This window comes from Mobula hypostoma, chromosome 28 (genome assembly GCF_963921235.1).
Source record: "Mobula hypostoma chromosome 28, sMobHyp1.1, whole genome shotgun sequence".
Taxonomy (NCBI): Eukaryota; Metazoa; Chordata; class Chondrichthyes; order Myliobatiformes; family Myliobatidae; genus Mobula; species Mobula hypostoma.
The window spans coordinates 11830589-11854228 of record NC_086124.1 but is presented as its reverse complement, the minus strand read 5'-3'; the positions used below and the strand labels follow the sequence as shown (position 1 = coordinate 11854228).

The 23640-nt window shown below is 40.8% G+C and overlaps 1 protein-coding gene across 1 annotated transcript in view; it reads left to right on the top strand.

Moving 5' to 3' along the window:
• The window catches only part of smpdl3b (sphingomyelin phosphodiesterase acid like 3B), a 28910-nt gene extending 13733 nt beyond the window's left edge, over nucleotides 1–15177 (top strand). The window contains exons 4-8 of the mRNA XM_063034859.1: nucleotides 3527–3670; nucleotides 9554–9723; nucleotides 11162–11342; nucleotides 13134–13267; nucleotides 13653–15177. Of these exons, the coding sequence (XP_062890929.1) occupies nucleotides 3527–3670; nucleotides 9554–9723; nucleotides 11162–11342; nucleotides 13134–13267; nucleotides 13653–14018 (995 nt within the window). The 3' untranslated portion in view covers nucleotides 14019–15177. The remainder of the gene's footprint in view (nucleotides 1–3526; nucleotides 3671–9553; nucleotides 9724–11161; nucleotides 11343–13133; nucleotides 13268–13652) is intronic.
• Nucleotides 15178–23640: the final 8463 nt, after the last annotated feature.

Genomic DNA, 23640 nt, shown 5'->3' with positions numbered 1-23640 from the left:
ACCCTGAGGTTCATTTTCTTGCAGGCATTCACAGTAAATACATGAAACACAACCAAATCAGTGAAAGATCACATCCAACAGGGAGGACAACAGCCACGGTGTAAAAAAACTGTGCAAATACAATAAGAAAGAATAATAATAAATAAATAGATTTCTTGAAAGTGAGTCCATGGGTTATGGGAACAGTTCAGTGATGGGGTGAATGAAGTTGAGTGAAGTTATCCCCTCTGATGGTTGAGGCTGTTACTGGACCTGATGGTGTGGGTCCTGAGGCTCTTGGACCTTCTTCCTGATGGCAGCAGAGAGAAGAAAGCATGGTGTGGGTGACGGGGGATCCTTGATGATGGATGCTGCCTTCCTGCAACTGCACTTTGTGTAGATGTGCTCAATGGTGGGAAGGGCTTTACCCTTGATTGATTCAGCCATGTCCAGTACGTTTTGCAGGCATTTCTGTACAAGGACTTTGGTGCTTTCATACCTAGCTGTGATGCAACCAATCAACATAAGACCATAAGACAAAGGAGCAGAAGTAGGCCATTCGGCCCATCGAGTCTGCTCCGCCATTTTATCATGAGCTGATCCATTTTATCCTATTTAGTCCCACTGCCCGCCTTCTCACCATAACCTTTGATGCCCTGGCTACTCAGATACCTATCAATCTCTGCCTTAAAGACACCCAATGACTTGGCCTCCACTGCTGCCCGTGGCAACAAATTCCATAGATTCACCATCCTCTGACTAAAAAATTTTTTCACATTTCTGTTCTGAAAGGGCGCCCTTCAATCCTGAAGTCATGCCCTCTCGTACTAGACTCCCCCATCATGGGAAACAACTTTGCCACATCCACTCTGTCCATGCCTTTTAACATTCGAAATGTTTCTATGAGGTCTCCCCTCATTCTTCTAAACTCCAAGGAATACAGTCCAAGAACGGACAAATGTTCCTCATATGTTAACCCTCTCATTCCCGGAATCATTCTAGTGAATCTTCTCTGTACCCTCTCCAACGTCAGCACATCCTTTCTTAAATAAAGAGACCAAAACTGCCCACAGTACTCCAAGTGAGGTCTCACCAGTGCCTTATAGAGCCTCAACATCACATCCCTGCTCCTATACTCTATTCCTCTAGAAATGAATGCCAACATTGCATTCGCCTTCTTCACTACTGACTCAACTTGGAGGTTAACTTTAAGGGAATCCTGTACGAGGACTCCCAAGTCCCGTTGCATCTCAGAACTTTGAATTCTTTCCCCATTTAAATAATAGTCTGCCCGTTTATTTTTTCTGCCAAAGTGCATAACCATACACTTTCCAACATTGTACTTCATTTGCCACTTCTCTGCCCATTCTTCCAATCTATCCAAGTCTCTCTGCAGACTCTCAGTTTCCTCAGCACTACCGGCCCCTCCACCTATCTTCGTATCGTCAGCAAACTTAGCCACAAAGCCCTCTATTCCATAATCCAAATCGTTGATGTACAATGTAAAAAGAAGCGGCCCCAACACTGATCCCTGTGGAACACCACTGGTAACCGGCAGCCAACCAGAATAGGATCCCTTTATTCCCACTCTTTGTTTCCTGCCAATCAGCCAATGCTCTATCCACGTATGTAACTTTCCTGTAATTCCATGGGCTCTTATCTTGTTAAGCAGCCTCATGTGTGGCACCTTGTCAAAGGCCTTCTGAAAATCCAAATATACAACATCCACTGCATCTCCCTTGTCTAGCCTACTGGTAATTTCCTAAAAAAATTGTAATAGGTTTGTCAGGCAGGATTTTCCTTTAAGGAATCCATGCTGAGTTCTGCCTATCTTGTCATATGCCTCCAGGTACTCTGTAACCTCATCCTTGACAATCGACTCCAACAACTTCCCAACCACCGACGTCAAGCTAACTGGTCTATAATTTCCTTTTTGCTTCCTTGCCCCCTTCTTACTTCCTTGCCCCCTTCTTAAATAGCGGAGTGACATTTGCAATCTTCCAGTCCTCCGGAACCATGCCAGAATCTATCGACTTTTGAAAGATCATCGCTAATGCCTCCGCAATCTCCACAGCTACTTCCTTCAGAACACGAGAGTGCATTCCATCTGGTCCAGGAGATTTATCGACCTTTAGCCTATTCAGCTTCCTGAGTACTTACTCTGTCGTAATTGTGACTGCGCACACTTCTCTTCCCTGCCACCCTTGAGTGTCCGGTATCCTGCTGTCTTCCTCAGTGAAGACTGATGCAAAATACTTGTTCAGTTCCTCTGCCATTTCCTCATCTCCCATTACAATTTCTCCAGTATCATTTTCTATCGGTCCTATATCTACTCTCACCTGTCTTTTACTCTTTATATACTTGAAAAAGCTTTTAGTATCCTCTTCGATATTATTTGCTAGTTTCCTTTCATAGTTAATCTTTTCTCTCTTAATGACCTTCTTGGTTTCCTTTTGTAAGGTTTTAAAGACTTCCCAATCCTCTGTCTTCCCACTAATTTTTGCTTCCTTGTATGCCCTCTCCTTAGCTTTAACTTTGGCTTTAACTTCTCTTGTCAACCACGGTTGCATCCTTTTTCCACTCGAAAATTTCTTCTTTTTTGGAATATACCTGTCTTGCACATTCCTCATTTCTCGCATAAACTCCAGCCACTGCTGCTCTGCCGTCTTTCCCGCCAGTGTCTCTTTCCAGTCAACTTTGGCCAGTTCCTCTCTCATGCCACTGTAGTTTCCTTTACTCCACTGAAACACCGACACATCAGATTTCGGCTTCTCTTTTCCTAATTTCACAGTGAACTCAATCATGTTATGATCACTGTCTCCTAAGGGTTCCTTCACCTCAATCTCTCCAATCACCTCCGGTTCATTACACAATACCCAATCCAGTACAGCCGATCCCCTAGTGGGCTCAACAACAAGCTGTTCTAAAAAGCCATCTCACAGACATTCTACATACTCTCTACCACACATGTATAGCAGTTTGCCAAAGTTTTAGATGGCATGCCTAATCTTCACAAATTTCTGAGAAATTAGAGGCACTTACATGTTGGATCCAGGACAGATCTTCTGAAATGATAACACTAAGAAATTTAAAGTTGCTGACCCTCTCCACCTCTGATCCCCCAATGAGGACTGGCTCATGGACCTCCTGTTTTGCTCCTCTTGAAGTCAATAATCATCTCCTTGGTCTTGCTGATGTTGAGTGAGAGGTTATTGTGCCACCACTCAGCCGGATTTTCAATCTCCCTCCTATATGCTAATTCATCACCACCTTTGATTCGGCAAAGATGGTGGTGTTGTCAGCAAACTTAAACGTAGCATATTATATTAAATATTAAATTCTAGGTCTCCAAAAGAATGCCTGCTTGTAGTAAAGAGTTAACCATTTATATCAACCAGTTTCAGTGACTCAGTTTGGTCACAACAGTTGAATCAACTACACAGTTAACCTTCTAATCTGAACCTGCTTTCTAAAGAAGTTACCTACCGCTATATTTTTCAATTTTGCACTAAAGATTTGTGTTTGTAAACTGAGTATATGTTCACAGATACTAAAGTCTACTCTGCAATGGGAAATCATGACTTTCACCCAAAGAGTCAGTTTCCTGATACCCACCACAGGATTTACAACAGAATTGCAGGTCTCTGGAGACCTTGGATGGATTCTCAGTCTGTCTCCATGTTTAACAAAGGTATGACCAAAGAAAATCACTTCTCAAGTTACTGGTTGTTCTTTTATCTTCCAGATGATTGAGTCCTGTTATTTCTATTTTTCTTCAGGTCTTCCGTAATCTTACAGTACCTTGTCTACTTCACCACACTTAGTATATGTATATAGTTGTTTAATGTACATGGCAAGCTCTTTTGCAATGGCAGATATCAGAGCTGAGTGCAGTGCTAGGAAATGAACACATTGCTGCAGTTAGTATTGTAAATAGATCTCTCCCTGTTTGCAATTTGTTGCCTAACAAATCTTTGCTACAATGTAGGGTTTTATAAATTTAGTGTTGATTTTGCTCACTACCATGAAGGGTAGGAAACATATTTGGATCCTGTCTTTCAAACACAGGGAAGGAGATGGTAAATAAACAAGCTAGTTAAATAGAGAGGGAAAAACCAAACCTCATGCTCTTCCTTCTGGCAGCAATGACCATCGCATTCAAAGATTCAGAGTACATTTATTATCAAAGTATGTGTGCAGTATGCAGCTCTGAGGTTTGTCTTCCTCATGGACAGCCAAGAAACAAAGAGGAACCATGGAACTCGTTCAAAAATAAAACAACCCCCACACACAAAAAAAAACAAATCAGGGAAATGGCAACCAGAAAAAAATGAGCGAAAACACAGAGTATAAAACACAACTTGAAAAGGCATATTCATTTCAGCTCAGTGTTCGTTTTCTGCTGGCCACCCCGATTCAAATTCACCCAAACTAACAACAAAAACAAGAGCGACCAGAAAAACTACAAACACACCATATGGAATTAAGAGTCCATGCTCTGGTAACATCCTCCGACAACATCAAGGAAGAGAGATAGTTTGAACGCAAGGACATTCCCTCAGGAGCAACGAGCAGGAGGGAGAGAGAGATTGTCACATGCGGACACCTTCTTCCCGCAGTAGCGAGCGAGAGACTAGTAGATGGCACTACACACTCACTCAACCTCCGCACCTGCCTTGATGATTTCAATTTTCCTCAGCGCTTTAGTTAGCGAGATCGGCAAGAGATGCAGTTGATCATGGGCTCACAACTTGTCTCCCGGTTTCCTGGCCTCCATGCTCAGAGACAGCAAAGCGCTATATCGCCCAATCAGCCTAAAAGACTTGTAAGATTTTGCATGTCAAAACAAAATCTTCTGTATTTGATTTTGTTTTTGTTTTGCTTTTGATGTACTGCATCCTGTCTGGGAGAAGACTGACTAACTGTGGATTTCTTCTCTCACTTTCCACAGCAACTGATATGCCCCACATAAGTTAAAGGTTTACTATTTCTCCTCCAATATGAATATGAGAACACTCAGTCCTCTTTTATTGTCATTTAGAAATGCATACATGCATTAAGAAATGATACAGTGTTTCTCTGGAGTGATATCACAGAAAACAGGACAAACCAAAGACTAACACTGACAGAACCACATAATTATAACATACTGTTACAGCAGTGCAAAGCAATACCATAATTTGATGAAGAAGAAACCATGGGCACGGTAAATAAAGTCTCAAAAGTCCCTGAGTTAATCAACTCCCGAGTCCCTGATAGCAGGCGGCAAAAGGGAGAAACTCCCTGCCATAAACCTCCAGGCACCTCCAGGCAACTTGCCGATGCATTGGAAGCAGCCGACACTGAGTCCATCCGTCTGAAAACTTCCGAGCTTCCGACTAGCCTCTCCAATACAGCCTCCTGAGGGCCATCCTCTGCCGAGCGCCTTCGACCTTGCCCCAGCCGCTGAAACACGCAAAGCAGAGGATTTCGGGGCCTTCTGCTCCAGAGATTCCAGTTACCACACAGTAGCAGCGGCAGCGAAGCGGGCATTTCAGAAGTTTTCCAGATGTTCCTCCGTACTCTCACGTCTGTCTCCATCAAATCAGAATTGTGCTCTGTCCCCTACTTGACAGATAACAGATATTCATCACCGAAGTGGCCGCGCGCGCTGCCGTCACGCCATTTTCTCCTCCTCCATCTTATACGCCTAAATAAGGGTTCTTTAGGAACCTAAAAGCTGTGTTGACTGCGAAAAACATTTATTAACAGGGTGGGAGCAACCTCCAGTCACATGGTTGAAAGTTCACCAAAATAAAATAATATAAAAGATAGATGAGAATATTTTGAAGAACAGCATGGAAGTTCTTCTAATTCTGCATATTTCTCATTTATCAGCCAAGAAGGCAAAGTGCTGCTTATGCTGCTCTGGGACCTACTGGAGTATAAAATTATTTCTCTAAGAGTGACTTCTAGTAAAAGTAAGTGGCTATGAAACACTGAGCTCATCAATAACTTCAAATTTTTTCTGCGTTCTTCTTGATTTCTCCCTTTCTTGTGTCACGAGCATTGAAGCCAATTTCAACAATCCAGATACTGTATTGAATACTTTATTTTCATGAAGTCCATGCTTTACTTTCAGGGGCATCTTGGATTATCTTTCCTCTTTATTCAGTTTCACATAGCACACCACATCTCTCCTTCCAAGCGCCGCAGGAGATCAGAACATTGAGACAGTGGGTGTGGCTATCGGAGGCCTCTGCATTATATCTACCTCTATTTCTCTCTCTCTTGCTCTGTCTCCCTCTGTCTATCTGTGTGTCTCTCTCTCTCTCTCTCTCTATCTATCTATTTATCTCTCTCCGGTTGGGGGGAGAGTCAGCTGGTTCTTAAGTCTGCTGAGCTCTAACAAATGACACCTCAGACTGTAACATTGAAACAGCGAGCTGTTGGTCTCCCCTCTTGCTGTGGAAGGGGTGACACTTCTCTTTCCCTTGTCGTTGAGAGAGAGAGAGAGCCTATGGCATGTCAAAGTGCTGGGCTATGAACTGTAGATTTTCATAGACCTGGATCATCATCTGTTTTGAGGCTTCACTATTGCCTGCATGGTGTGTGGAGGTGGGGGGGAGGGGTGCTGATGCTTCCTGCTGGAACAAGTGAGGAAGGGGAAGGGTTGATGCTTTGCTGCTGCTTGTGTGTGGGACGGGGAGGGGGCTTAGGGGTTCTAACATCTTTCTTTCATTCTTTGGGGTTTTCTTCTGTTTCGTGGACATCTGTGAAGAGTAAGAATTTCAGGTTTTGTACTGTACACATTCTCTGATATTAAATGGAACCATTAAACTATCAAATCTAGACCATTTCAAGCCTGGATTTTAAAATTAAAATCATTTGGATCAATGGTTCCTCTTTAGTTGATGGTGATAATTGTTGACCTATATTATCTTGGTAGATTTTCAAGAGTTAGATCAATAGATGTTTAAAAGAATATGTAGCAATGAATTGAGGTATAAATTAGTCATGACTAATAGAATGATAGTACAACCATGAAGACAAATGGCATTCTCTTGATTCTATAGTAGTAATAGATTTGATAAGTAGACCAATAGTAGAAAAGAGAGCACATGATCAGTACTTCCTGTAGCTAAGCAAATGGCCACTGAGTATATGTTTGTGGTCTTCTGCTGCAGTAGCTCATCCACTTCAAGGTTCGACATGTTGTTCATTCAGAGATGCTCTTCTACACACCACTGTTGTAAAGTGTGGTTATTTGAGTTACTGTTGCCTTCTTGTCAGCATGAACCAGTCTGACCATTGTCCTTTGACCTCTCTCGTTAACAAAGCTTTTTTGCCCACAGAACTGCCGATCACTTGATGTGTTTTGTTTTTCTCACCGTTCTCTGTAAAACTCTAAAGACTGTTGTATATGAAAATCCTAAGAGATTAGCAGTTTCTGAGATACTCAAAACACCCCGTCTGCCACCAACAATCATTCCATGGTCAAAGTCACTTAGATCACATTTCTGTCCCATTCTGATGTTTGGTCTGAACAACAACTGAACCTCTTGACCATGTCTTCATGCTTCTATGCATTGAGTTGCTTCCACATGATTGGCTGATTATTAATGAGCTGATGTATATGTGTGCCTAATAAAGTGGCCACTGAGCATAGGTGCAGTAATAATAAATTAACATAAATTTATAGGGTGGAAGCTATTACAGCATCAGTATTTCTTTCTTCAGATGCTTTTCTGGTTGTAAGTCTCTTTTAATGAATACTTGTATTTTATCATAAGGATTCTCTTAAATAAAATATCCATAAAATGTAACAGAAAAGATGTCGTCTCCTTGGCCCTGCACTGTTCTATGGAGCATCTGAATAGTATTGTTTATTGACTACAGCTTCGTCTTTAGTACTACAATTCTGAGAAAAGTCATCACCAAGCTCCAAGATGTGGGAGTCTTCCCCCTATGCTCTGATCCTCGACTTCCTAATCAACAGAGTAAATAGTAGGTGATATCACTTTAGTGGGCCATATCTCAAATAATGATGAGTCAGAGCTTGATAACAACCTTTCCTTCATTGTCATCAAAACAAAAGAGCTGGACATTGACTTCAGGAAGGGAGACAGTGCACATTCTCTTGTCTATATCGACAGTACCAAGGTTGAGAGGCTTAAGAGCTTCAAGCTCCTAGGAGCTTGCTGAACATCACCAATCGCTTGCTGACTGTCTGCACCACTGCCTGTTATGGGAATTGTACCTCCCTTAATCACAGGATTCTGCAGAGTGGTGCGGAAAGCCCAGTGCATCTGTAGTTGTGAGCTTCCCATGATTCAGGAAATTTACTAGGACAGTTGTGTAAAAGGGGCCCGTAGGATCACTGGGGACTCAAGCCATCCCAACCACAATCTATTTCAGCTGCTACCATCTGGGAAGCAATGCTGCAGCATAAAAGCCAGGACCAACAGGCACCGGGACAGCTTCTTCCACTAGGCCATCAGAGTGATGAACTCACACTGATTTGAGTGTACTCTATATTACATTGACTGTTCTATTTATTATAAATTACTATGATTGCACATTGCATATTTAGATGGAGTTATCACGTAAAGATTTTTACTCCTCATGTATGGGAAGGATGTAAAAAATAAAGTCAATTCAATTCAATAGCCCATCTTCATCCAACCACATAAACATCATGGCCAGGAAAGCTTACCAATGCCTCTACTTCCTCAGAGGCTAAAAGAATTTGGCGCATCCAAATTGACCTTCATCTATTTCATCGTGAACCATAAAAAGCATCATCTCTGGATGTATTATGGTTTGATATTGCAACTGCTTGGCCCATGATTGCAGAACGTTGTGGACACAGCTCAAGGCATCGCAGAACCCAGCCACCCCTCCACTGACTCTGTCTGCACTTCTCACTATAGTACCTCATTAAAGCAACCAACATAATGAAAGACCACGCCCAACCCAGTCATTCTCTTTCCTACCCTCTCCCATCGGGCATAAGATATAAAAGCCTTAAAGCATGCACTACCAGGCTCAATGGCACTGTTAAAGGCTATTGAATGATTACCTAGTGTGATAGATAGACTTTTGACTTCACAATCAACCTCATGATCTTGCACCATATTGTATACCTGCACTACATTTTCTCTGTAACTGTTACACTGTGTTCTGAATGCTGTTTCTCATTTTCCCTTAATGCACTGTGTAATGAATCGATCTGTATGAACAGTATGCAAGACAAGCTTCTCTCTGTACCTTGGCACATGTAACAATTATAAACCAATCCCAATTCAAAGTGCTGAAGATCTTTAGGATTCTGGTTCATTGGATATATTATCTGGTGATAGAAGCTCAATCATCGTTACATTCTACTCAGCATAAGGATTAAATGGCTTTCATCCCCTTTGTACTTACTGTGTGAACACAGAGCTGCCTTTTCTTTGTTCATTAGGAAGGTAAGAGCCAACTGCAAAAAAAAAGCAAAAAAACTAAGTCCAATCCAAGATTGGAAAGAATGAACAAAGGAGGAGAACTCAAGTAGTAAATGGCCCTTCTTACTGGATCTTTTGATTATCTTTAGGAGCTTTCTACACTGAGAAGCTGCTGAATCGAAATGACCAGCGTATTATTGTCTTAAACACAAATTTGTATTATACTAAAAATAAACTTAATGTTGGCCTACGTGACCCCGCTGGTCAATTTCAATGGCTCGAAGAAACACTTTCAAAGGCAATGACAACAAAGGAGAAAGTAAGTACTGTGTTTTCTGAGTTCAAACGCAAAAGAGAAATGTCTGTATTCAGAAATATGGATCTTCTGTTTAGGTCTCTTTCCCTATTTAAAAAAAATTATGAGCAAATAAATCTAACATTATTTATAAGGTAATTGTTAATCATTTTGCAATGGATTTCTGAAGGAATGTTATGGAGGCTATTACTCATGATGGAATAGGGAAAATCAGCCTGGAACATTATTGTTCAATATGTCAGCATGTCAGGACAGAAGGATGAATCTACAACATTGCCAGCATTATTGTCCATCCCTAAATTGCTCTTGAACAGTTGGCAGTCAGCTGACTTCTTGATGTATCGGTAAAGGTACTTTCACAGTGCAATTGGGTTGGGAGTTCCGTAATTTAGACCTAACAAAGATGAGGAAACAGAAACATTTTTTCAAATCAGATTGGTGTGCAACTTCAAGGTTCAATGTAAAATTTATTATCAGAGTACATACATGTCACTACATACAACCTTAAGATTCTTGGAAGCACTCCCACAAATGATGGTGTTCTCGTGCTTGCTGCCTCTATCCTTCTTGGTGGTGGAGCTGCAGATTTTGAAGATGCTGTCAAGTAACCTAGGCAGGAAACTACAATGTATTTTGCTACACTGTAACTGGTGATTGATTAAATAAGTGTTTAGGGTGGTGGGTGAAGTGTCCTTTACATGGGCGGCTTTGTCGTGGGTGTTGCTGGGTGCTTTTTAGTGTAGTTGAAGCTGCACTCATCCAGGCCAATGCAGAGTATTCCATCATGCTGGCTAATACAGATTCTAAATTAATGACAGCAAGAATCAAAGTGATGTTGATGGGCACGAATGGGAGAGAATATGTTGCAAACATGCAGAGAGATCCTCCAGGAAGACCACAGCCAGTGACTGTTGGCAGAAGTCAGGGCTTTATGCTTTGGCTCTTGGCCGGGTCACCCATGCCAAACAGGTCAGAGGGTAGAGGCCAGACTAGGAGTGGTCCACCGGTCCTCCAGGTTCAGGGGTTCAGCTCGGGGCTGACAACCCTGACTGGTAAAACAAAATTGTTACAGAAACAGCAATGACAAATCCTTCTACATTTGAATGTGAAGGTATTCCCGAGTCTCCTCTGGGATGTGCATGACTGACAGTAATGAAAACTAAGCTACTGACACGATGAAGGAAACCCTGAACACTGCCAGAGATAGAGGACCTTCATTGCTGCTCTAAACGCTAGCGGTGTAACGGGCATTAGAGCTGCAAGGAGGTAAGGAACACAGCAACATGATGCATGGGATTTCTCCCTTGGATATCAGCATGAGCTGAATGGCTTCCTTCTGTGTCATTGAATACAATCTGTTAAACTGCACATGAAATAATAATCAAATTGAGATGCACGCAGGATCAACTAAATATTATCTGTTAATTCTCTGCATTCATAGGTTTACATTATTGGACATGTACCACCAGGCTCTTTTGAAAAGAAGAGAAAGGTATTCTGGTTTCATCAGCACTTCAATGAAAGATACACTAAAATTATTCAGAAGTATCACAGTGTAATAGCTGGTCAGTTCTTTGGACATCACCATACTGACAGCTTCAGGATGTTCTACAGTGATTCAGGTAGTGAAATTATCTTTTATTCCTCTTTGTTATTTCCCTCCAAACAGGCATCAGAATCAATTATATGTTAATTGATCTGCTTTAAATTTTCAGTGCTCTTCAGGCACAATTCAAGAATGGAGATCAAGTTATTAGTAATACTTAGGATAACTAAAGAACCAGATGGAAAAAAATGATTTCTGAGAAGGTTTATAAAGAATAATCTCAAAGATATTCAGGGAGGATATTCCAAAGAATAGGGCAGAATCATAGAGCACTACATCACAGAAATAGGCCTTTGGCCCATCTACCCTATGCCAAACTATTAGGCTACCTAGTCTGAAACATGGCCACCAGTAGTAAAACGAAGTAAGTGTGGTGATGAGAAAAGATGAGGATAAAGAGGTTATGATTTGATTAGATTAGATTGGATTAGATTTATTTATTTATCACACGTACATTGAAACAGAGGGGTCCATACTAGTAACAATGAATTTATAGAGGTTATAAACTTAGGAAAATATTTAAGATGCATGGTTGATGCATCCAGCTGATCCCCTACCACTTACCAATGATATCAAAGATTCAACGTAAATGTATTATCAAAGAATGTATAAATTATACAACCTTGAGATTTGTTTGCTTAAGCAAGCAAGAAACCTGAAAGAGTGCAATTATCAAAAATAATGACCAACCCCCTGTGTGCACAGAGGAGAAAAAAACAAATCATGGAAACAATAGAAGTGAGAAACAGTAACAGCATTCTGAACCAAATTGAGTCCAAATACATAATTTGTGTTAATGACAGAGTAGGGAAGGGATTATTCAAGAGACTGCAGCTGAAAGAACAAAAATCCATAGGGAATGCGGGGAACTAAATCTTTAAACAAGTAGGAGGGGTGAAGTGTGTATATGCATGCAGAGGAGGATCTGGAATTTGAATAGTATGCATTAGTGAGTAGGTAACTAGTAAAGGGTTGTTAGGAAAGAAGCAATGAGTGAGAGTCAGGATACAAGAATTTTCATTTCCCAGAAAATGCTTGAAGATCAAGATGTATGATAATATATCTTAAGTTTCATCGCAAGCCAACAGAATGCAGTACAGGTTGACCATCACACACCCGGAATGATTGGGATGTGTGCAGTGCCAGATTAGTGATTTTGCCGAATCACAGGTGGCTAGGTTAGGATTAAATAAATAATCCCTCTAATCCACTTGATGATCACCTCAACCCACCTTTAAAGTACCCTGTAAATAGTGCAAGTTGGATAATAAAGAAAAAAGAAATAACAAATGAAAAGCAAGTGAAATTTATTGAAGTACAGTACAGGCAAAATACCTTAAAAGGTATCTCTATTTACATACATCAGAAGGTTGGTTATTGCCACTTCCAAAGTAAAGAGTTGAATTGTACAAATAATCATTCATGTCTTTCATTATTTTCCTTATGCACACCTGTTTTTTTTTAAATTCACTGTCAGCAAAGAACTGGAGCAACGTTCTTTTTTGTTTATTTATATCATAAACTCTGGAAGAGCCAAAGTTATGCAAGTTGCATATGCTTTTTAACAGGCACGCCATTGTTGAGCCCAGCTTCCACCTTATCTTATTTCTTTTAAAGACAGTGCCAACAGCTGATTCTGCTAATGGTGCCACCAAAACAGTGGCAACAGGTTGGCACGTCGATGCAGGTAATTTGAAATTAGGCTGGTGTAAATTATGTCTGAACCAGCAGTGGAATTGGATTACTGATTGTTGGAGTTGAGGTGGTCGACCTGTACTATAATATACATCTTTCAACCTTTCCTCAGGTTCCCCCATAGGAGTTATGTTTATTGCACCTGGCATTACTCCATGGAAGACAACACTACCTGGTGTAGAGAATGGAGCTAACAATCCAGGAATACGGCTATTTCAGTATGACACAAATACATTGGAAATTCAGGTAAAAGGGATCCATACTAGTAGCAATGTATTTGTAGAGGTTATGAATGTATTAATATATTTCGGATGCTTGTTTGATGTATCCAGCTGATCCCCTGGCACTTACAACTGATATCAAATCAACATCAAATCATTCAGGCCCTAGATTTGATTCCTTCTCTATATAGAGTGGGCTGGAGTTTCGGTATGAAGTAAACTCAGAATCCACAAGATAAAAAGGGTAAATTAACACCTAAAAGGTGTGATTGATTTTGCAGTTTGGAGGCATTTTTAAATGGAATAGCTCGTAGTGACTGGGATGATATATGGAATTAATATTTTAGTTACTTTTACAATAATTGACATAGACTCACTGTAATCACAGTTAACTTTTGACTTTCTTTTAGAATATGATGACATATTACTTCAACTTAAGCTACGCTAACACAGTGACTCCAGAATGGCAACGCGAATATAAACTAACAGAGGCATTTGGCGTTCCGGATGGTACAGTTAACTCTATGCAAACAGTTCTGGATAAACTGTACAAAGACGACTATTACCTACAGAAATATTATAAATATAATTCTGTCAGTTATGATTTGAGTGAATGTGATAGGAACTGCAGAATAGATCAGCTTTGTGCAATTAAAGCAGTCGACTCTGGTGAATATGAGGAGTGCGTGCAAAGGGAGAGCTCTTCTTCCACTCATACTGCAACATGGCCCATCATTTCATTTCTGCTTCTTTCTCTGCTGTTTCTTCAGTTCTAATATTTACCAGATCTCTATAAATCAGGGGTTCCCAGCCTGGGGTCCATGGACCCCTTGCTTCATGATATTGGTCCATGGCATAAAAAAGGTTTTGAACCCCTGGTATAAATGTACTAAGATATGAGGATTATTGATTAATGCACGACTTTAAAGGGATAATGGCTGTATTTCAAAATATATATGTATTTGAGTCTTAGTCACACAGTTCTTTGACCATTGTTTCTGCATAATTGTGAAATTGACCATGAAGAAGGGATTAAACAGCTATTGTTATGGTCAATCAGTGTGAAAGATGATCTTCTTGAGTGCACTTCTGAAGACAACTAACTTTGTGACATCATTGAAATTCTCAAAATGCTATTAAAACTCATATTTCAGAACATTGTTTGTTTGGTTGGATGTGAATAATTTGATAATGACTTATTCATGTTTGTCACCATCATACTTGCCCAGTGTACAAAGAATGGAGGCCAACCCAACACATTGTGCCCAGGATGACTCTTGAGAATATTGTGGTGAAACAAGGGTATGACCAGTGAGGCAACATTAAGATTAGCTTTGTTTGTCACATGTACGTTGAAACATACAGTTAAGTGCATCATTTGCATCAAATCAAATCAGTGAGAATTCTGCTGGGCAGCCTGCAAATGTTGCCATTATTCCGGTGCCAACAAATCACTAGGAATGTGGGAAAAAAAAACCTACGCAATCACAGAGAGAAAGTACAATCTCTTTAAAGGCAGTGATAGGAATCGAACTCTGATCTTACAGGTGATACTATGATAGCGTTTCACTAACCACTACCATGCTACCCTTGGCTCAGAGAGATAAAACAGATATTACCAAAGGGATTTTGTCAAATTGCCAAACTTGACCATTTATTCTCTCCATTTTGGCTCAGTGGTCAAATATCAGCCTCTTGGATGTGGCTCAGATTTTTAATTATGAGTGAATTGCAGAGAGTTGTATTTATTTGATCAAAAACCTGATTATCTGGGAGTAATTGTCAAGTGCTAAAGTCATCAAATATTTTATGGTCAACACTGCCTGGATTCTCTTTATTGTATCTGTTTTTTAAACTGATCTGTAATGTGTTGATATGGAAACAAAGTTTAATGAATATTGTATTAAAATATTTTGGTCAGTATTTATAGTTTCTCTGTACATTGACTGAACAACACTGTCAACAAACCTGATGGCCCACAGAGTCTGTGCCAATAACTTACATTAACCTTCCACTGATCCATTTAGACAATAGACAATAGGTGCAGGAGTAGGCCATTCGGCCCTTCGAGCCAGCACTGCCATTCACTGTGATCATGGCTGATCATCCACTATCAGTATCCAGTTCCTGCCTTGTGAACCGCCTTGAAATTTCTTTTCACATTACCTCCAATTCTCCCCAGATTCTACCACTCATGTGCATATTAGGCCAACTAGCACATCCTTGTGATGTGGGAGGACAGCCGCAATCTTTTACCCCCATTCTCTGTATTGGTCTCTCATAGGGCTATCTCAAGTACAAAATTATGGTGTTTGTCCCATCAAATCCATACCACCTCAATGCCAATCCCATGCCCCTCTCCCATCCCCAGCCTTGCAAATTCTCTAATTTCAGATACCTATCCAGCTTCCTATAGAATGCTACAAAGTTTCAACGGTTCAATTTAATGTCAGAGAATGTAACAGTATACAACCTGAAATTCTTACTCTTCACAGACATCCACGAAACAGAAGAAAAACCCCAAAGAATGAAAGACAGGAAACTGTTGGAACCCCAAAACCCTCCCTCTCCACTCCCACACACAAGCAGCAGCAAAAGCATCAGCCCCCCCAACTTGCTTCAGCAAAATCATCACTCCCCCCCCCACTCACTATACAAGCAATAGCAAAGCCCCGAGAGTCTATCAAAAAAACCCTGTCCATCCCAACGCATTGACATCCCACTGGCTTTCTCTCTCACTAACGAGGGAGAGAGCGCTATCGCTCCTGCCCGGCGAGAGGGGAGACCAACAGCTCACTGTTTCAATGTTACAATCTGCAGCGTTGCTTATTTTGACAGCTGCGCCGGCTGTCTCGATACTTCAATCTCCTGTGACACTTAAGTCGGTAACACCGATGAGGAATTGGGTCATCCGCGGGGCCGCACTCCAAAGGTACACATCTTCCATGTGCTCCTGGAGTATTGAATTGAAGCTGTCTTCAATACCACCTATGGAAGAATTCTAGAATTGGACCACTCTGTGTAAAAAAATTCCTTGCCGCATTTAGTTCTTTTGTCTCTTTCATTCATTGTATATTGTCCACTGCTGTGTTACAGTCCAAATTTTTAACTTTTGGAAAAAAAAACTTGGCAACTGATTTCATGGGAGCTGGTGATGATATAGACATTGTAATTTAGGAGATCATGTTTTTAAGGAGAAGAATGTGAAATCTGAGATCAGAGAAACAAGGCATCTTAAGGGCATAAGATATTTACATCTAGAATAATCAACATGTATATATGCTCTTAAAGATGCAAGGGAGAAAATGGAAAACAGCAGATGCCAGAAATCTGAAATAAAAACAGAAAATGCTGGAAGCACTCAAATGATTAGGCAGTATCTGTGCAAAATTAAATCCTGTAAATTTGTCCTCTTGTTCATAATTCTCTCACTAGTAGAAACACCTCAATGCCTGCTTTGTTACACTCCCCCATGATCTTATATCCCTCCAAAATCACTTTTCAATCTTCTAAACGCCGAAGAATATAGATCTAATTTATTCAGCCTCTCAGGATAGTTGTCCCAGGTATTAACCAAAGTGAATCTCATCTGGACTGTTTCTAATGCCAGTATATCCTTTCCTAAATAGGAACCAAAATCATGCAGAATGCTTAAGGTGTGGCCTCACCAGTACCCTAAATAATTGTTACAGTAGTTCTCTATTTCTAATTTCCAATCCTTCATTTGCCTTCTTAACTACTTGCTGCACCTGCCTGCTAACTTCTTGTGCTTCATGCACAAAGACACCCAGATCCCATTGCATTTTGCTTATAACCATATATAACAATATAACAAATACAGCACGGAAACAGGCCATCTCGGCCCTTCTAGTCCATGCTGAACTCTTACTCTCACCTAGTCCCACTGACCCGCACTCAGCCCATAACCCTCCATTCCTTTCCTGTCCATATAGCTGTCCAATTTAACTTTAAATGACAACATCGAACCTGCCTCAACCACTTCTGCTGGAAGCTCGTTCCACACAGCTACCACTCTCTGAGTAAAGAAGCTCCCCCTCATGTTACCCCTAAACTTTTGCCCTTTAACTCTCAATTCATGTCCTCTTGTTTGAATCTCCCCCACTCTCAATGGAAAAAGCCTATCCATGTGTAATCTTTTTTCTATTTCAAAGACGCAAAACACATTTATTATCAAAGAATGTATAAACTATACACCTTGAAATTTGTCTGCTTACAGGCAGCCGCAAAGCAAGAAACTCGAATGACGTTGTTCTTTCGTATGGCACGTGTTTTTCTCTTCTAATTAGTTTTTGTCAAATCACTCCTCCAACTTGTGACCCAATCGATGGACTGCGGCAAAGCCGTCTTGGATCTTGGTGAGAGGGCATGTTTGGACCAGGTGGAGGATGTCCTGGGGTAGGGGCACCACAGGGCCAAGCTGGGATTTGTCGGGCACCCCATCAGTGTAGTGTTTGTGCTGTTTCGGCATGTCGAATTCTAAGTCTATTTGTAGCTGTCTAATTTTTTCTGGTAGCTGTAGTAATACCCGGGAGGAGTGAGGTGAGGTCGTTGATCAGAAATTGAATAACCCAATTTTTAAAAAGACAAAAAACCACTGTGCAGAGAAAGAGAGCAAAAAAAAAAATCCATATCATGCAAACAATAGAGCAAGCCAACAGCATCCCAAATCAGTCTGAGTCGAAGATCTGTTCTCGGAGCAGCCAGAGGAGGCCTAAGCCAAGCCTCAGTTCCCAGTTTTCACACTAGTGAAGCAGAAATGCAGAGCATCTGGATCAGTTCACAGCCTCGGTGCTGTGGAGAAAGGAATGACCATTTGTCGGAGAGCGAACAAAATCAGTCCAACCCTCACCTCCGTACCTGACAATTAGGCTTCCAGTCTATCTGTGCCAGCATTTAAATTGTTCAAGCATTGAGTAGTGCCATGTTCTCCGACCTGGACCCTGGTGCCCTGATACACCTGGGCCACCCAGCCTGAAACCATTCTCAATCTCACCAAATCAGTTTGGTGCTTGGAGCGAACCAGCCTCGCACCCGGGTTAGGTGGACAGGCATCAAAACTCTTCCGCATCAACTCCTCACCAAATCGCTCACTCCATCTCCAGCAGCGCTACGAATTCCATCTCTGTCTACAGCTCGAACATGAACACATTGCGAACACATTGAACATGCAGATAATAGTTTACCTTAAGATTCCTCTTACTGAGGTGCATTATCTCACACTTTGCCATATTAAACTCCTTTTGCCATAGGCTGAGTGTGAGAGCAATAGCTTGGCAAATGGCATAACATGGTAAATGGACTCCCCCAAGACGGAGAGTCCGTAACCTGGGGGCATTAGGTGAGAGGGTATCCTCTTGCAGAGAGCAAGTAACCTCATCACAACATGTCCTCCCACCTATATTCATCTCATTAGCAAACTTACCTTACAAACTGCTCCATCCTCCAGGTTATTAATATTAAAGGTGAGGAGGGGTAGGTTCAGAGGGGGTGTGAGGGGTTGTGAATTCCTGGAATGTGCTGCCTTGTATGGTGGTAGAGGCAAACACATCAGAGGCTTTTAAGAGATGTTTGGATGGGCACATAGATGTAAGGAAGGATAGGGACATGGTGTAGGTGGGAGGGATTAGTGTTTGAGTGTTTTGGATTTGCTTTTTAGTTGGTTCAGCACAACATTGTGGGCTAAGTGGTTGTTCCTGTGCTGTACTGTTCTATGTTCTGTGTTAACTGGGGTGTTCCACTAGATCAGGAGTTCCCAACCTGAGGTCCTTGGACCCCCTTGGTTAATGGTAAGGGTCCATGGCATAAAAAGGTTGGGAACCCCTGCTCTAGATATATTCTTCCAGCTTGTAAAATACTGTTTTGGTTTGACTCTCTGGACCAGCATGGATAATGCCACTCACCACTGACTCTACCATCTACAGGCTCACTTTCGAGGACTCTTTACAATTCAAGTTATCAGTTTTAAAAAAATATATACTTATTTCTCTTGATGCAGAAAAGGCATTTGACCGGGTGGAGTGGCACTATTTATTTGCGGTTTTAGAAAAATTTGATTTTGGACATAATTTTATTAAGTGGATTAAGATACTATATTCTCATCCAATTGCATCAGTTTTAACTAATTCTCAGCAATCCCAACTGTTTGACCTTAAACGTGGCACCTGGCAAGGATGCCCTTTAAGTCCTCTGCTATTTGATCTGGCTATCAAGTCATTGGCAATTGCGTTTCGCAGTTGCACTGAATTGACTGGGATCTGGAGGGGCGGCCTTGAGCATAAAGTCTCTCTATATGCCGATGATTTATTACTTTTTATATCAAATCCGACCACCTCCTTACCTTTGATGTTTTCACTTCTTAATAAATTTAGTCAGTTATCTGGATACAAACTTAATCTATATAGAGTGAACCTTTTCCGACAAATAAAGAAGCACAAGCATTAGAATTTCAAAATTTCCCTTTTAAAGTAGTAAACAATTGTTTTACTTATCTTGGTATTATAGTAACAAGGAATTATAATCGCCTTTTTGATGAGAATTTCAATAATCTTTTAAATTTTACAAAACAGAGTCTAGCACAGTGGTCACCTTTATCTATGTCTTTAATTGGGCAAATTAATGTAATTAAAATGTATATTCTTCCTAAATTTTTATACTTATTTCAATCTTTACCTATACTTATTCCTAAAGTTTTTTTTGATTCTTTAGATTCTATTATCTTGTCATACCTGTGGAAGGGTAAACAGTCCAGACTTAATAAAGCTCATCTTCAAAAAGTCTAAAAGAGAAGGTGGCTTGGCATTGCCTAATTTTCGTTCATATTATTGGGCAGCCAATATTCGCAATATTATCTTTTGGTCCTACTTTTATAATCAGTCTGTTTGTCCAAATGGGTGGCAATGGAATTGAATGCTTATAAGAAATTATCTATTCCAGCTTTACTTGGATTTACACTTCCTTGCCACCTGCCAAAATTTATTATTAATCCTGTAATCAGGCATACTCTGAGAATATGGGCTCAATTTAGAAAATATCATGGCCTTTATAGTTTTTCCCTTTCTAGTCCTATTCTATACAATCATTTATTTCAACCTTCTATGCAGGATTCCACATTCCAAGACTGGTGTAGGAGAGGTATCAGGCATTTTGAAGATCTTTTTATAAATCGGTTTGTGACTTTTGAACAGTTGTCTACAAAGTTTAATTTACTGAATCAACATACATCAAAGTTGCTGGTGAACGCAGCAGGCTAAGCAGCATCTATAGGAAGAGGCGCAGTCGACGTTTCAGGCCGAGACCCTTCGTCAACTCCGGTTAGTCCTGACGAAGGGTCTCGGCCTGAAACGTCGACTGCGCCTCTTCCTATAGATGCTGCTTGGCCTGCTGCGTTCACCAGCAACTTTGATGTATGTTGCTTGAATTTCCAGCATCTGCAGAATTCCTGTTGTTTTAATTTACTGAATACTCATTTTTTAGATATCTTCAAATTCGACATTTCATTAGCCCTTTAATACCACATTTTCCTGAACAACCTGATAAAAATGTTGTAGTCTTGTTTCTTCAAATGAACCCCTTGGTTAAAGGTTTCATTTCTACTATTCGTGTCAAATTTATGAATCTCAGATGAGCCCCTTGTGATAAAATTAAAACTGCTTGGGAGCATGACTTTGGTTTTCTTTGTCCGATGAGGTTTGGGATTCGATTCTTAAGTCAGTTAATTCAATTTCTTTATGTGCTTGTCATTGTATTTTGCAGTTTAAAGTTATCCACAGGGCTCATATTTCTAAAACCAAACTGGCGAAGTTTTATCCTGATATTAGTCCCTGGTGTGACAAATGCAAAGGAGGTGGGGCTTCCCTTGTTCATATGTATTGGGCTTGTCCTTCTTTGGAAAAATTTTGGAAAGTTTTTTTTAACTTTATCTTCTATATTAAATAGTCATTTGGAACCTGATCCTCTGATCGCTCTTTTCAGTATTTCTCGAGACTCTGACAAGCATTTGATCCCGGCTAAATGACGAACATTGTCTTTTGCCTCTCTTTTAGCTAGACGTGCAGTACTCCTTAAGTGGAGAGATGTAGTTCCCCCTACCCATGTTCAATGGCTTAGGGATATTATGTCTTGTTTAGATCTTGAAAAGATTTATTATTCACTTTTTAATTCGGACATAAAGCTCCATAAGGTGTGGGGACCTTTCCTTGAATATTTTCATAATTCTCATCCAGATTGACAGGGGTATTTTTTTCTTCCCTTGATTGTCAGATCCGGCATTTCCAGCTTTCTCTGATTAGGTAGCAGGCTGTTTTTTTAATTATTATTATTGTTCATTTTTTTACTACAATATATAGCTCTGGGGTGATAAAAGTTTATCTCAAATGTCCTTTCAAATATGTATACATAAGATAAGTTGGCTTGGATAGTGGATGGGTTGGGTGCTTTCCTTTTTATTTTTTCATTTTTAATATGGGTGACTTGCTCATTTGTTAAGGTATGTATTATTGTTATTTTTGTCTGTATTGCAATGATCCTATTTATACCATTGATTTTTTTCTTCTATGCTGTACTTTGTAGAAAATCATAAATAAAATATTTAAAATATATATATATTTACGCTATCATTTTTTTACGTATTGGTATTTATCGACTTTCGTTTAAGTATAGCTTAAAATAAAATTCTATTGTATTTATTTTCCCCTGTGAGAAAATACCTGTAAGAAAATGAATTTCAAGGTAACATATATGCATTTTGATATTAAATTTACTTTGAACTTTGAGATATATATGGGATGAAGAAGCCACTTAAGAGTTGCAGGATTTTGGAAACCATAGAAAAACTACAGCACAGAAACAGGCCTTTTGGCCCTTCTTGGCCGTGCCGAACCATTTTCTGCCTAGTCCCACTGACCTGCACACATAGAAACCATAGAAAAACTACAGCACAGAAACAGGCTACGTGAAATTCTCTTAAGTGTTACAATTAAACATGCATCTACTATTCCTGCTGGCTGCTCATTCCACACTCATACCACCCTCTGAGTGAAGAAGACTCCCCCCCCACCCCCAGATGTCTCTTAAATATTTTACTTTTCCTTCTAAACCTATGATCTGTAGTTCTAGTCTCAACCAACCTGAGGGGAAAATGATTTCATGCATTCACAGTATTTATACCCCTTATATTCTATAAAGGCAGCATTTATATAAGTCACACACATCACAGTTGCTGGTGAACGCAGCAGGCCAGGCAGCATCTCTAGGAAGAGGTACAGTCGACGTTTCAGGCCGAGACCCTTCGTCAGGACTAACTGAAGGAAGAGCTAGTAAGAGATTTGAAAGTGGGAGGGGGAGGGGGAGATCCAAAATGATAGGAGAAGACAGGAGGGGGAGGGATGGAGCCAAGAGCTGGACAGGTGATTGGCAAAAGGGATACGAGAGGATCATGGGACAGGAGGCCAAGGGAGAAAGAAAAGGGGGAGGGGGGGGAAAAGCCCAGAGGATGGGCAAGGGGTATAGTGAGAGGGACAGAGGGAGAAAAAGGATAGAGAGAGAAAGAATGTGTGTATATAAATAAATAACGGATGGGGTACGAGGGGGAGGTGGGGCATTCGCGGAATTTAGAGAAGTCAATGTTCATGCCATCAGGTTGGAGGCTACCCAGACGGAATATAAGGTGTTGTTCCTCCAAACTGAGTGTGGCTTCATCTTTACAGTAGAGGAGGCCGTGGATAGACATATCAGAATGGAAATGGAATGTGGAATTAAAATGTGTGGCCACTGGGAGATCCTGCTTTCTCTGGCGGACAGAGCGTAGGTGTTCGGCAAAACGATCTCCCAGTCTGCGTCGGGTCTCGCCAATATATAGAAGGCCACATGGGGAGCACCGGATGCAGTATATCACCCCAGCCGACTCACAGGTGAAGTGTCGCCTCACCTGGAAGGACTGTCTGGGGCCCTGAATGGTGGTAAGGGAGGAAGTGTAAGGGCATGTGTAGCAACTTGTTCCGCTTACAAGGATAAGTGCCAGGAGGGAGATCAGTACCTATTTTTAGGTACTGATTAGGTACAAGATAGGTACTGATAGGTACAAGAACTGTCCTTCGTTATTCAAATAACAAGCCGTGGGTGACAAAGGACATACTGAACGCTAAAAAGAGGGTGTTTAGAGATGGAAATAGGGAGGAGCTGAGGGCAATACAGAGTGACCTGAAAACCAGGATCAGGGAGGCTAATGACAGGTACAGGAGGAAGCTTGAGTGGAAACTCCAGCAGAACAACATGAGAGAGGTCTGGAAGGGGATGAGGACCATCACTGGGTTCTGGCAAACTAGCAACAGAGGATCGGAAGGCAATGTGGACAGGGCCAACGAACTTAACCTGTTCTTT